The sequence below is a fragment of the Colius striatus genome, chromosome 4, assembly GCF_028858725.1.
Source record: "Colius striatus isolate bColStr4 chromosome 4, bColStr4.1.hap1, whole genome shotgun sequence".
NCBI lineage: Eukaryota > Metazoa > Chordata > Aves > Coliiformes > Coliidae > Colius > Colius striatus.
In genome coordinates, this window is record NC_084762.1 from 23,262,301 (window position 1) to 23,275,916 (window position 13,616).

Here is a 13,616-nt window from a genome sequence, read left to right on the forward strand (position 1 = left end):
AAGCCAGGTGAAACCAGAACGGAGTGCACGTTGCCAGCACTGCCTGCCTCTTACATTAAGGTCCTCACTACAGACATCCACCTAATAGTTAAGATAACAGGTACTAACAGTTTAACAGTAGTGTGGATGAAGCACAGCCCACTGTGTTGATTCTTTATTAGAAGGTATTAGAGCAAACAAGATAGGAATTAGAATACCACCCTTGGGAATTCCTTAAAGCTCTTACGAGTGCTCGACAATGCAGTGCAGACAGTAAAGGCTTCACAGAGTTTCTGAAGTCTGCATTTTTTCAGTTCAAAGTACAAGAAAATAAAATTTGCAAAAGGGGCTGGCAATGTGGCATCCCTACACATTAATTTGCATCATCAGCTCTAACAGTAGCACAAGCAACAGCAAGGGTTAACAAATATGGAACTAAGAGCTATGGGAAGTCTCAAATGCATTTTTAATACTGCATTTCACAAAAAAAACCCTAGTAATTTATCTTGGTCACCAAAGTTCAGTAATATATTATAAAGCAAAAAATCGGTAAGACTAGACGTAGAAACACTTCAGTATACAGGTGAAGAATAAACAAAACCTAATCCAGACTTAGTATGTAGAAACACTGTAATATTTGAGTGGCTACAGAAAAGAATCTCTGGACATCACTTCTGGTACATAGTATTCTTCAGCTGCAAAATGGCTAACACTGAAGCATTCTTCTGGGAAGCACTAACACAAGCTTAAGTATTCTCACCAGCTATCTGCTGTGGTCACCAGAAATGCATGCCCAAATTCTCCTTCAGCCTGCTGAATGTGGAGGTATTCGCACTCTTGTGCTCTACCACAGAACCTTTGTGTAGTTATCAAGAGATGATTAAAGACAACAGATATGGATGGGGAAAAAATGAACTCAGTCATCAGATGCTATGCAATGCTAATTAGTCCAGGCAGAAGACCATTCCAATGTATTGTAACACTTTTGGTATCCACACTCATCCTCAGTAAGCCAATTATATTGTTTCTGCACAGCACTGTAATTTACCAAGCAGATATGCCAGGTATTTCATCACTCATCTCATCCAGCATCTACAATTAATCTGAATACTTAGCTGCAATTATGCAAAACAGGCTCATATTGTTAAAAAATGCCTTACTTTGTTAAATTCACACTAAGCAGCAGATTCAGATATTAATTTATATTCTCCGTATTAGCTACATCTTAAGAGAAAGTGCCCTACTAGTTGTGTACCCAAGCAATTCAAACCTAGCAGTAGAGTCCTTAGTAAATAGTTTAGAACAGCTTAATTCCTTATTTTGAAATAAAATTCCAGCATCTCTCAACTCCAGATGCTTAAACTAGATCTATTTTAAACACTAACTTTAAAGAAACAGAAGATATTACTTTGACGTAAAAAGAAGACAGACCCTAGGATGCTAGACATAGTTTAAAACCACTCAAAAGGATAGCAAGAAACAACATATAGTTATGAGCATCAGTCTCAATAGTTTGAAGTAACACCATAATATGAAAGGACACGTATCTGTATCACATCTGAAATCTATCCTGTTGTCATCTGTACTCCTAATCTAAACTCAGGCACTGAAGAATTTACAGTGTCGCTATATTTATCAGTGTCGAAGCACTGGTAAATACAGCTTCATTGACCTCACTCCTTGCTTTCCAAAAAAAACCTGAAAAAAGATTACACAGGGCATCTTAAAGCATAGCTGTATGATGAAATCTAATCAAGCATGGCTGTTCAGACTTGTGTTTCATGAGAGGAAGAATTTGGTTTACAACATAGGTTGGTATGTTGCTGTCAGAAAGTGGTAAAAGCAACAGGTAAAAATCCACTGGGAAAAAAGGAATGCTCTATTTAAAACAGAGCAAAATACAGGCTTTTCAACATAAAACATTCCTAAACATCACAAAGCCATTGAATATGATCCATTTGAAAAAATAGTGACAACTTGCATTGCTACAGACCATCTTCATCTCTGAATGAGAAACTGGAGAGCACACAGTATTATTTCAAAGCATGCAGGCATTTCATCACAGAGATTACAATTCTTAGTCTGTTATGAAAAGAGAATACAGTAACACTGTGAGGTCCTGCATATCACTTGAAAATTTCAATGTGTTGTAGAAAAGCAGAGAACAATGCTCATGGCAGAGTAAGCTCTAACATTTGTGTATAATATGAGCACAAGAGGATCTACGATCAAGTCTTTCTTATAATCCATATCCAAAAAAGACTGCAACTGAAGATTGTAAGGATCACATTTTTTGACAGTGGCATACACCAGTTCAATACCATTGACCCATCAGTCAGTGGACCCATCACAATTGGGGAACTGACACTTCAGGACTGTGCTAACAGTTCTAAGGCAATACATCAGGAACATAAAGGATATAGAAGAAATTTCTGTAGGAATTTGCTCTCACCCTAGTCTTTCAGTTAACTTTTATCTCAACAGTCAAATCTCAACATCAGCATGGCTTCAGTAAAACTAAGCTAAACTCACCAGTTGCCAGGAATTACTGCAAAAGATCTCTAAAGCCATTCCAATATTACAATATTTTCATTATTTTGGTCATATCAGGTAGAAGATTCTTTTAGAATACACACTTGTCCAAGACTCACCTTGGGTAACAGAACTCAGAAGTTTAAAGCAGAAACTACTACTCATATTTAAGCCTATTGCTTCAGCTTCCACACTCGCCTTCAGCACTAGTTCCCTGCTACTCTGAGAAATTATGTGATCAAATATGCCATAGTTACTAATGTTCCACCACTAGCATCAGATCTCACTGTACTGACACAGATGCTTGACAGAAGATCAGGAAACACAGCTTCCACTTTCAAAGATATTTAGCCAAGAACTTGTCATTAACACAGCAGCAAAAAAGTAACCTGTATTATGCAACTGAATAGTGCAACTGAAGCTTGGCTGAACAGTTTTTTGTTTGGATTCTCTATAAAATTACACTTGAAAAGTGGCATGATCTTCCTAAAAGAAAAGCCATGAGAAAATAAAAGGGCAGAAGATTAAGAATAAGGATGTGAGATTGGCATAGGTGGTGCTGCCTAACTGCTGACAGACCCTGCAGTGCTGGACTGGATTTGCCATATATACCTGCTGGGTGACCTCAGGCAACTCCATAGTCAGCTTGCCAGATCTACCTCAGTGACACTGACTTATCTTTGACCAACTAAAATTTTAACTCAGCATTCAACTGCATCTCTATGGAAATAAATCAGAAATCCAGACTATTTTTCAGATAATATTAGAATTTTAGATACACATTTTACTTGTACAGGACCCAAAGCTCTGCGCCTATGGTAGCTCTTAAACATCCAAATCTTAGCTTCTTGTAAGCAATTTTCATTTTCAGTGTCAGTTTGGAACTAAAAAACACTAGTCATAAGTCTTGAGCTCCCTGGAAGAGGGAGTATGGTTTGCAAAAATCAAACTTTAAAAACATATTTTAATACTTCTAGGTAAATTTCATGTACTCAATGCCTGACAGCACCTATTAGCAGACAATGTCCTTAAGATGAACCTCTGGTTTACATTTCTCCAGCTCTGAAAATGTACTCTGCTATCTTTATCTATTTCCCTCTACAAATCTGCAGTGTCTTTACTCTGTGGGCATCCAAGAATGTTGAATTTTAAGAGCTCCAAGAAACTATTTCTGGCATGGCATCAGGAATCCACTAAATTCAATCAATGTAGACAGCTTTTTTTTCCACAAATAACCTTAACATTCGAAAGCCACACTACCCCCCTTGACTAGTTGAAATTTGATAAGCTGTAACACATATATGTCAAGAAACACCCCAGAGGTGCTTTGCTCAGGTTTATTTCACTCTGCATGCTGCTATGACCAAACTGAGTCTTACTATCCATTTTTATGAAAAAGTTAGAGCCACAGAATAAGTTTCAATAGGATAAACTTCACAGAAGTGTTATCTTTTAGAAAGCCAAGATTTCAGTTCAGATATTGTCTGGTTCAATCTAGAGCTAGAGCATTCCCTTCAAGAATGTTCTAAGACCTCACTGACTTCCACACTTATTTCAGACAGAACTGGACATTTCCCTTTCAACTGATGTTTCTAACACTCTCTTCAGTAACCAGACTGATACAGCCTAAGTGTTGGCATTTAAAGATTAATGCAAGGGTTTTCTTCGAGCTCCTCTAAACAGAAGCCTTCCACTTCTCTCTTACAATGCAAACTGACTAGGAAGTTTAACAAGCATCCCTTACCCTTTAATTATCATAGGTGCTGTAGGACAGTGGCCTGACAATTTCACATCTCAACCTACGACAAGGTAAGGCCTAATCCCCATATCTATAGATTCCCAGGCATTGTCTGCATCAGTGCCTCCTGCAGGAGCCACCTAGCCAGCACAGACCAAGGTGATTTATGAAAGAACACGGTTTTGTGCCCTACTACCCCAGGCGGCTCCAGAGGAGTTTATGTGACACCAAGCCATCCACTCCCGTGCCTAGTAGGGCCGCAGGAGAGGTAGCCGAGATCCCCCTTTGCTCTTGGGCTGCAGCAGCCCCAGGGGCCCTGGCTGCTCACCCCTGCACCCCCGGGCTGTATTTCCTGGTCTTCCAAGGTGTGCCGGAGCTCTGCAGCGTCGGCTGAGGCGGCTGCCGCTGCAGGTGGGGGGAGTTGTTGGCGGCGATTCCCCGGCTGCCAGAAAGTAGGTAATTCATCCCATAGGTGCTGGCTTTATTCTCCCGTTTCCGACGGCCCGGGTGATAGTGGTGCTGCTGGGGAGAGGCCGGTGGCGGCGGGTGCGGGCTGCGCACCAGGTGCGCGGACAGGTGATGCCCGTTCATACCGTTCACTTTGTTCTCGTGGAAGTTAAAAAACTCCCCGTGTCCGGCCCCGCTGCCAAGCAGCCCGGGAGGAGCCACCGTCGCCGCCCGGGGGCCGCAGGAGGAAGAGGAGGAGCCGCCACCTCCGCACGATCCCGAAGAGGAGAAGCCGGGGCTCTCGGTGCCGGACTCTACCGACGAGCAGGAGGATGAGGAAGACACGGAAGGCGACTTCTGCAGCCGCCGCCCTCCCTCGCCGCCGGCGCTCACCGCTGCGGGGCCGGTGGTGGCAGCGGGAACCAGTCCGATCAGCAGGGCAGGAGGAGGAGGCGAAGGTGAAGGCGGCGAAGAAGAGGAGCAGCAGGCGCCTCCAGGCGCCCCGAGCCGCGCGCAGCCGTGGCCGCGGGGCGGGGAGGCGGCCGAGTCCAGCGCCGGAGAGTTAAGGCAGAGGTAGTGTGGGAAACTGGCGCCGCCCCGGCCCCCCACGCCCTGCGAGGTCTCCCAGATCTGCATCCACAGCGCATTCGCGGGGCCTTTCTGCTCGGGCTGGATCCAGGCCACGCGGGGATCCATCCACGCCCGCCCGCCTCCGAGCCTCACGACCCGGCCAGAGCGCCGCGCCGCCGCGCACTCCTTCGGCTCGCCAGGCCCGGCAGCGGCGCTAGGCGCGGGCCGGGAGCGGCGGCATGTGTTGCGCGGGGAAGGAGCCGGAGGCGGGGGGCAGAGCCGGGCGGGGCGAGACGAGACGAGACCAGCTGGGGAGGAGCGGAAGCGGCGCCAACTGTACCCGGCCCGGCCGCTACCCGGAGTGTTCCCCGTGCCGTTCCACGGTGGCGTCCCTCTCGCCAGGGCCAGAAACAGCACTGCGCATGCCTCGCCGATTTTAAACCTTCACTGGAGACGGCCGCCGTGGCAACCGCACATGCGCTCTGGCCACTCCCGGATGAAGGGGCGGGGCCAGGCCCGTCGAAACCGGCGGGAAGGGGGAGGGAGAAAGACGTTGCGAAAGCTCGTCTCTCAGCCCGGCCCGCTCGCCGTCCTGCGCATGCGCACCCGGACAGCGGGATCGTGGGAAGAGCTCAGAAGCCTTCGAGTGGGAAGTGTTCGGCGTCCGCCGCGCCTGCGCAGGCCGGCCTTGTTCTCCCCGGGCTGGGCCCAGCTGCCGCCGGCGCAGGGGCGTGGCAGGTGTGGTCTCGCGTGGCTGGAGCTGGTATGCGCGGTGGCGATGACGACGGCGGCCGGAGCAGCGCCGCGGGACCCTAACACCAACTTCCTGACACTGGTACCGTTTGCCATGGCTCAGCCCTGTTACCGCATAAACGTAAAACGTGAACGTAGGAGGTAACTGTGATGGGAGAAGAGTGCACACAGAACTGTTGCTAGAGAGACGGAAAGGTCGGAGGCGAGGGCCGAGTAGGGCTGCGCTGACCCTCGGGAGCAGAGGGCAGGCCCAGAAGTAGAGTGGTCGTGCGTAGGGTTCATGAGCGAGAGGAAGCACTCTTACTTGTCTTTCTAACGCCCTAGAAGTACCTGGAAGTACCTTTCTGCTGGATGCTCTGTTTTTTAACTGGGGCAAAATCTCAGGAAGGGGAGGGAGGAGTGTGTCTGTGTAATGGATGGGTTTCATGTACAGTGATCTCTGTGTAAAATGTGTATATCTATTGGAGTGGGATTAAATGGGGGTGTGTTTCTTCTGTGGTCTAAATGTCGGCTTTAAGAGCTAGCCTTCCCAAATTATGTTTATTACTTTTCTATTTCTAATCTGGTGACTTGGCCTTTTCTGTGAGCAGCTTCAGCATGCATATGAATCAAATGTCCTGTCCCTGGGGTAACCCCAGAGCCTCCAGTGGTCCAGAGATACCGGCTGGATAAAGGCCTTATCTGATGCCAGAACAGCAGGGAGCAGGGTTGTACATAAATAATGACAAACGCTGCCAGGAAACCACGGTTAGAACAGCTCTCAAATGCAGTCGTGTGGTACATCTTAGTCGTCATCCAACAACTTGCTGTCACAGAAGATGAGTAGAGTGGCCCCACTCTCTGTAATCCTGCTACTGCCTTTCCCTGACCCCTTGCAGAAGCCCTCATGTTAGTCAGTGTTATAAATTGCTGTTATAAAGTTCACTAGCCAATTTAAGTGACTCATGGATCAAATTTATTAAGCGAGAGACAAATAAGCAAAACAGCGCTGGGCGGCTGGGAGACTGCTCCGCCAACGGCTTGCAACACCCCCCCGTATCACTGTCGTTTTATACAGTCCTTATTGGTCGGGTGCATCACTCTCTCGTGTGCTCTGTACATGTGCCCGTCTTGTTTCTAGGGGATTTTCTTCTGCCTCCTGGTGGTCGTAGGGTGGTCACTGGGATGAAATCTTCCTCCAGTGGCCCGCTCATGAACTCTTCTCTTGGCTCTTATCAGCTCATGTGCAACCTATTGTACCTCCTATAAGCATCTTAGCCAACTGCACCTGTTCACATTGTAGGAAGTTTACGGTTAAAGTTTTACAAGACTTTTACAATTACTTTAAACGGTTCCTTGCACAATTATTCTTTCATGATTTGATTAACTAGCATGACTTTTTCCATTACAGTCAGTAAGCCAGTTTAACTTAATACAGCAGAAAACTGCACTAGGAAGGAAAGCACTAGTTTTCAGCAGCTCATTTTGAATAAGCTTACTTTGTGGTTAGGGCAGTCACTATGGAGGAGGTAGAGCGAGGATGTGAGAATAGGAGAAGGCAATTTAGCAGAAGGCAATTGTATTTGATTCAGCTATATTTTCTGTCCATACCCTTAGACTTCAGAGCAAGAGAAACTGATCTGAGGCTGACAGCAAGCCATTAATTTCACTTTGATAAGAAACAGATCTGTTTTCAAGAATAACAGCCAAACTACACATAAAAGTATACAATAAACTAACCAAAACCAAACTACGTGAAAGGGCTATTAAGCTTATCTCAGATAAAATAATATTCACCAGAATTTCCATCTGATAAACCCAAAGCAGCCTTCGAATTTGCATGAGCAGCTTCAGCAGAGATTTCTACCACTTAAGTTTCTAATAACAGTCCTTGGATTTACAGTTCATTTTACCAGTGGATTTTGGATATGGTTGGTTTGGTTTTAATTGAACTTTTGAATGGAGACAAATAAATAGGTCTTAACTCTGTTGTTCTTGTATAAATACCGTAAGAAATAAACCACAGAATTACACTGCTTCTTTTTTATTTTTGCCCCTGGTGGCCCAACAAGGAGAGGCAAGGGCTGGTGGTATTTCCGCAAGCCTGGCCGCTGCGGTACACTAGTGGTTAGGATGGTTAGTTTGTAGATTCACTTGAAGTACTGAAAAGGCTGAAGAGGCTGTAGAGCCCAGATCTCCATCTTTTTAGTTCTGTGGTCCGACTTTCAATAGGTGACAATCAAGCTGATGAGTTAAAAAGCTTAATTAAAAAGCACTCATCAGTGTTTTAAGGAGAATTTTTTTTAAAAAAATCCAAGGACCAGTCTTATGGAGGCAATTCCAAGCTCTGCAGTTTCATGACCTGTTTCCATTTTTTCCTTCCATGCCCTGCTGCCATCTTTTTAAAGTTAGTGCTTTGAAGAGAGCCTGATTTCTCACTTTGATAAAACTATCTCCAACTTAGTTTTGAGGTCTAGCTGATAGAGACCGCTGCCTTGTAAGAAGCAGTAACTCAAAAGCAGTTTTTGGTTGAGACACAGTATTCCTGAGACTCTCACCAATCCCAGCGCCGCCTTGGAAGAGGCCAGGCTGTTTCCTGAAGTAGCTACAGTCTTCTCAGAAGGGGTTGCCTCTCACTGACTTAAACTGTGTTCCTATAAGCAGAATTTCTGAAACGGTGGTTTGTCAGTTCTTCCTGTGGGGTCACAGCAGCAAGTACCATGTAATAGAGAGCATGAGGTATAAGTTTTGGGCACAACCACATCTTAAGAACACAGAGAAGGAAGTCTCCTCTGATAAATCTAGAAGCAATGGTTTGTTAATATGCCAGTTCACTCATGTATCCCATGATGATTCATCAAAGCTTATAGCAAGTCACTGAGAGATCTCAGCAGAAAATGGGACATTACATGTTTCCTTCATAAATCTGTATAATGTGAATAGCACCCAATGACTTGTTGTGTCACAAGAACAAGAAATATTCTCATCTAGCACAAGCTCTTACAGTCCTCTGTTTGTCACATCTCCATTAAGAAATCTAAATTAAGCATGTTTCCAATCTTGTTTCCTTAAAGTGATGATTTCCTTTGCAGGGACTAATTTGTTTTATTTTAAAAGACTGGTTGATTTTAATTCAGTTGTCCTCCATTGAAGATAAGACCCTCAGAAAGTTTGAAAGTCGAATATAGTGTTGATTGTCAGGAAAAAATGCTTTATTTTCAAAAGAGCATCCTTCTCACTGGTGAACTTGTGAGGACAAGAATAATGAAAACATCCTAACCTTGGGAGACACAATGCCTGTTTACTATGGGGAAGTTCAAATGCTTGATGCAGATCATCAGTGTAATTTTGAAATTACATTGCCTTATACTAGCATTGCTTGTCTTACACCAGTTACACAGTGTCCTTGTATCTACTCTTTGTTGTGACTTCACTTTCTCTAAGGTAGTACTTAACTTTGAAGTTATAGAACTAATGATCAGAAAATACAGTCTCATTACTTCTGAGGTAATTTAATTAATCTATTACAAAGTATTTTAATCTGTCTGTTTGTCACAGGGAAGGGCTACCACAGGTCCCTCTTGGATGGAGATTACGTTTCAGCTTCAGCCAAACACAGCTTTGATTTGGCAACAGTGACAATGTTGGAGCATTTGGTAACTTCGTAGTTGAAGACTTTGACATCCTGATGACTGCATTTCCAAGTCTGTGAATAGTTCATATGTTTTGATAAATAATAGCAATTTAGTTAATACTTAAGATATATGCAGGGCAGTGTTGCCCAATGGTTGCTATTAATCTATTTTTTTAACAAACCATCTGAACTGTTCAATGCAGATCAAGGTAGACAGTGTCTGATGTCTTTGATATGTCTCAGTTTACACCCCTCTGTAAATGTTGAGATGCAAATACAGCATACTGATGTGACGCAACCTTAGTTCTGTACTCTGAAGCTAGGAATTGCTGTGAGTATGATTCTACCAGGAATCTACTGCTAAATCAGCAGCTGAGAGGGGACCAACAAGATCTCCAGTAGTTCCCTCTCCAGGACATCTCCAGGATTTTGTCACATATTACTTTTGTTCTGGTCACCCACAATCTCACTTGCAAGCCTCTGTACGATCATCATCTCCAATCTCCTCCTTCGTAGCTTTTGCAGCCCATAGGATAGGTGGAGAAGGCACAGAGAGTAGGGTTCAGCAGTATGTCTGACAGACTTGTGTCTGCTGAAGGTGGAAAGAAGTAAAGAATTGAAGAAAACATGATTTAAAGCTGGGTGGGAGTGAGAGAGAAAGGCTGTCCAGCCAAAGAGGTGCATCTGTAAGAAGTGACCTTCAGAGTATGCTAGTCACTAGGAGACAGTGTTGGGGAGGTGGTAAAGGGGAAACAGTTTCCTTAGCTGTACTCTTGTAGTTTTCCAGTAGCTACATTCTTGGGCAGGAGAGCAGAGATAAATTTTCCACTCTCAAATGGAGCTGATCACAATGGAGAGATGAGTAGAAATCCAGAATGGGAGTTTCTCATTCTTAAAAGGCCTGATTTGAGGTATTCTTGTAATCTGTCCTCTGGAAACACGGGCTTTTACCTTCTTCAAAAAGGCTTCTGTTGTCCATTAAAGAAGACTTGATATGAGTAACCCTGAACATCTTCCACTTTATACAGTCCTTCCTCTCTCAGTAGCTCTATGTCCTCTTCTGACGAACGCTGGGCATTAGCCAAATTTAGAGTGTTGAGGCATATTCAGAACTGATTAAAGTGCAGAGGCTGAAACAGCTGTCAACTACCAGCCATCTCCTCTTCCCACTCAGTCTTCCCCCATCCCCTTACAAGGGTTTCCAGCCTCTTGTCAAAGAAGATGAACAGATGATTAATCAACAGCTGAACAGCTGCAGCTTTCAACTGGGCATGTTCATAGACATGAAAATCCTTTTCTAGCTGCCTAAATAAAACAGCTGAGTAGTAAATGGAGAAAGTGTGGGAGGCAGTTCACAAGCCATTCAGATGTGCTTGCAATCAGAGTGGCTACACAGTGGGGAGAGGCGGGGTGGACAGCTGGGTGTGATTCTTGCCTCACACTGTTGAATGTGTGGCAATGCCTCTGGCAGGACTTCTTGGGAGGTCTTTCATCACTGTGTATGCTGTATAGAAGGCCAGGTATGATTCTTGCCTCACGCTGCTGGATATGTGGCAATGCTTCTGGTGGGAACTCTGTCTTGGAGACCTTTTGTCAGTGCGTAGACTCTATAGAAGTACAGTACTAAAACAGGAGTGAGAAGAATGTGGCACCTTGATATACTTATGTTCTGTTTCCATGGAAACATTTGGACTTTTGATAGTGATTACTTTCAAAATGCTGCTTTATTATGAATATTAACCTTGGCTTATTACACAGCAGTTAAATACTTTTTGGGGTTTTTTTTACAGTTTTTGATGACATAAATCAAATAATTATTGAATTGTTCTATATCAAGGATGGCCTCTGCAAATATTTAAATTGTTGTTTGCTATTTTGGTTTTTTCCCTCTTATAGAGAAAGTTTGGAAGGATACAGATTTTGGAAGGTTTGTTTTTTAACTCAGAGATTAGGAATTTCTGCCTTGAAGACTTGTCAGCTTTCTTAAGAGAGAATAGGCTACCAGCACTAACATCTAATTGAAGACAAATCTTACAGACTTCTTTCTTCAAATGCTTCTTTGGGAAGCCTTTCCATTTCATGGAAATGCAACTGTGATAACAAGAACAGAGAGGGTTTTAGGAAGAATTTTAGATGTAGAAAATAATCTGTGAGAGAGACTCCAACCAATTAAGTTTATGACTCTATTATTATGTTAGATATCTATAAATTCCTCAAAAATATTTTTCTAAGTGGAATCTGAAGAGTTGTATGACATCAGATGCTCTGTCTTCCTGTCCTGGTTAATACAGAACCCTGCAGAGAGTTACTTTTGTAAGAATCACTTGCTTTTGAATAACAGGTTGAGAGAACATCTTAGTGAGACTATCATGAAAGTTCATGGGAATGAACTTGTCAAGATTTCTCCCTTACTCATGTTTGGAATCTAGGAGATCCTAGGATCATCTTTAAGTAGTCATTTCCAGGCTATTGTGTATAAGACAGCTGAGGACACACAGAACCTTTCCTGGCAGGGGAAAGGGGACCCAGCACACCGTGTGGTTACACATGCTCTAAACTGAAAGGAAAAGTAGGTCTGGCTAGACATTTTGCTAGAAGAATCTAATGCATTGTCCCCCCCTCAGAACAACCTTGCAGTAACAATGCTTTCCCAATACAAATGCTTTCCTTCATCTCTGTTGAATGTGATCTTTCTGCTGAAGACAGCAAGATACTACTAAAAAAAAAAAAACAGGATTAAAAAAGTGCTAAGACATACAGGGCCAAGCTGTGGGAAAGCTAGTGTAAAATTTGCTTAGTGAGGATGTGCCCTGGAGCTCATCTCCCATATTAACAAGGCATCAGATAGAGCACCTGCTGCTTGTGTACTAAAATGGAAGAATCATTTATGTATAGCAGAATAATTGTGGATAGAATTAGAGAAATGATTGTGCATAGAATTAAAGAAAAATTACATCAGATGTCATCAAAGACTATCATGGTGAAGGATGTAGCTCACTTCTATTAGCTTTCAAGCTAGATCAAAGTTATTTTTCATCTTGTACAGATTTCTAGAATATAGAAGATAATTTATCTTGCATGGTCAGCTAACTAAGTATTTTTCATTGGTTCATCCTGCCCACTGGTCCTCTTCTATAGGCAGCACATGCACGTACCTTATCACATTTGCTTTTTAAATATAAACGGCAGTCTGTTGCAGTGCACCTCCCTGTCCTTAAGTATGTCTATGTCCTGCATCTCCACTTTCCAAGCTATTATTTTTAACTGTTCTTGGGCCATAACTAAATCACTTGAACATCTCAGGAAGTAGATTTCCAGAAGAGAAACAGCTTGATGCCAGTATAAAAGTGCTGACCCAAACTGTATTCACATTGGCCCATGGATAAGTGAGCAAAGGAGTACAGAAGATCAAAGGAGGCAAGGTTTCCAGGTAACATTAATGTGCAGCAGCTCTAGGATAGATTAGATAGGGATTGATAGGAAAGAATAATAGGGTTTAGCAGATCCTTTAGAATGAGGGTAGGAACAAGGATGGGAAAAGTATGAGTCAGTAAAAGTATGGCTGAATATTTATTCTGATGTAGAGAAAGTGTGATACGTTTCTTGTAGAAGAGAAGTTAGTATACATTATGTGCCTCTTAAAGGATCTTATCACCTGGCACTGGCCTGGAAACAATCTGTTGTTAACTAGCAATGACTCTGGCGTAGGGCTAGGAGTCAAGGTAGATGTGGTTTGACCTTAACTGTGCCATTTATGGGACAGACAGATCTGTCTTTCTGCAGAGCTGCTAAGAAAAAAATCTTGACATTTGCACAGTATGATGTAAGTCTTTGCTGGGCCTGATACAAACTCTCTCATTCATTTTTGTCTCATTTGGGCCACATGGAACCCAGCAAGAATTGTGGACAAAATTTTTTAGTCTTACAGAAATTATTCTGCAGTTACCTACAAGGAGGAAGAAATGGTATGTCATGTCTCAGGAC

The 13,616-nt window shown here is 43.4% G+C and overlaps 2 protein-coding genes across 18 annotated transcripts in view; one reads left to right on the forward strand and one right to left on the reverse strand.

The window, feature by feature from the left end:
- TENT4A (terminal nucleotidyltransferase 4A) overlaps positions 1-5,697 on the reverse strand; it is a 70,191-nt gene extending 64,494 nt beyond the window's left edge. For 5 of the 7 annotated variants that reach the window (XM_061994639.1, XM_061994638.1, XM_061994635.1 and 2 more), the window contains exon 1: positions 4,578-5,697. In XM_061994639.1, the coding sequence (XP_061850623.1) occupies positions 4,578-5,392 (815 nt within the window). In that variant the 5' untranslated portion in view covers positions 5,393-5,697. The remainder of the gene's footprint in view (positions 1-4,577) is intronic. The other 2 variants (XM_061994637.1, XM_061994636.1) reach the window with 1 other exon arrangement.
- A 316-nt stretch (positions 5,698-6,013) lies between these two features.
- Positions 6,014-13,616, forward strand: part of NSUN2 (NOP2/Sun RNA methyltransferase 2) — a 76,169-nt gene continuing 68,566 nt past the window's right edge. For 7 of the 11 annotated variants that reach the window (XR_009818590.1, XR_009818591.1, XM_061994621.1 and 4 more), the window contains exons 1-2: positions 6,014-6,101; positions 9,557-9,702. The gene's annotated coding sequence lies outside the window, so the exon portion shown is untranslated. Of the gene's footprint in view, positions 6,161-9,556; positions 9,703-13,616 lie in introns of all 11 variants that reach the window. The other 4 variants (XM_061994622.1, XM_061994625.1, XM_061994631.1 and 1 more) reach the window with 4 other exon arrangements.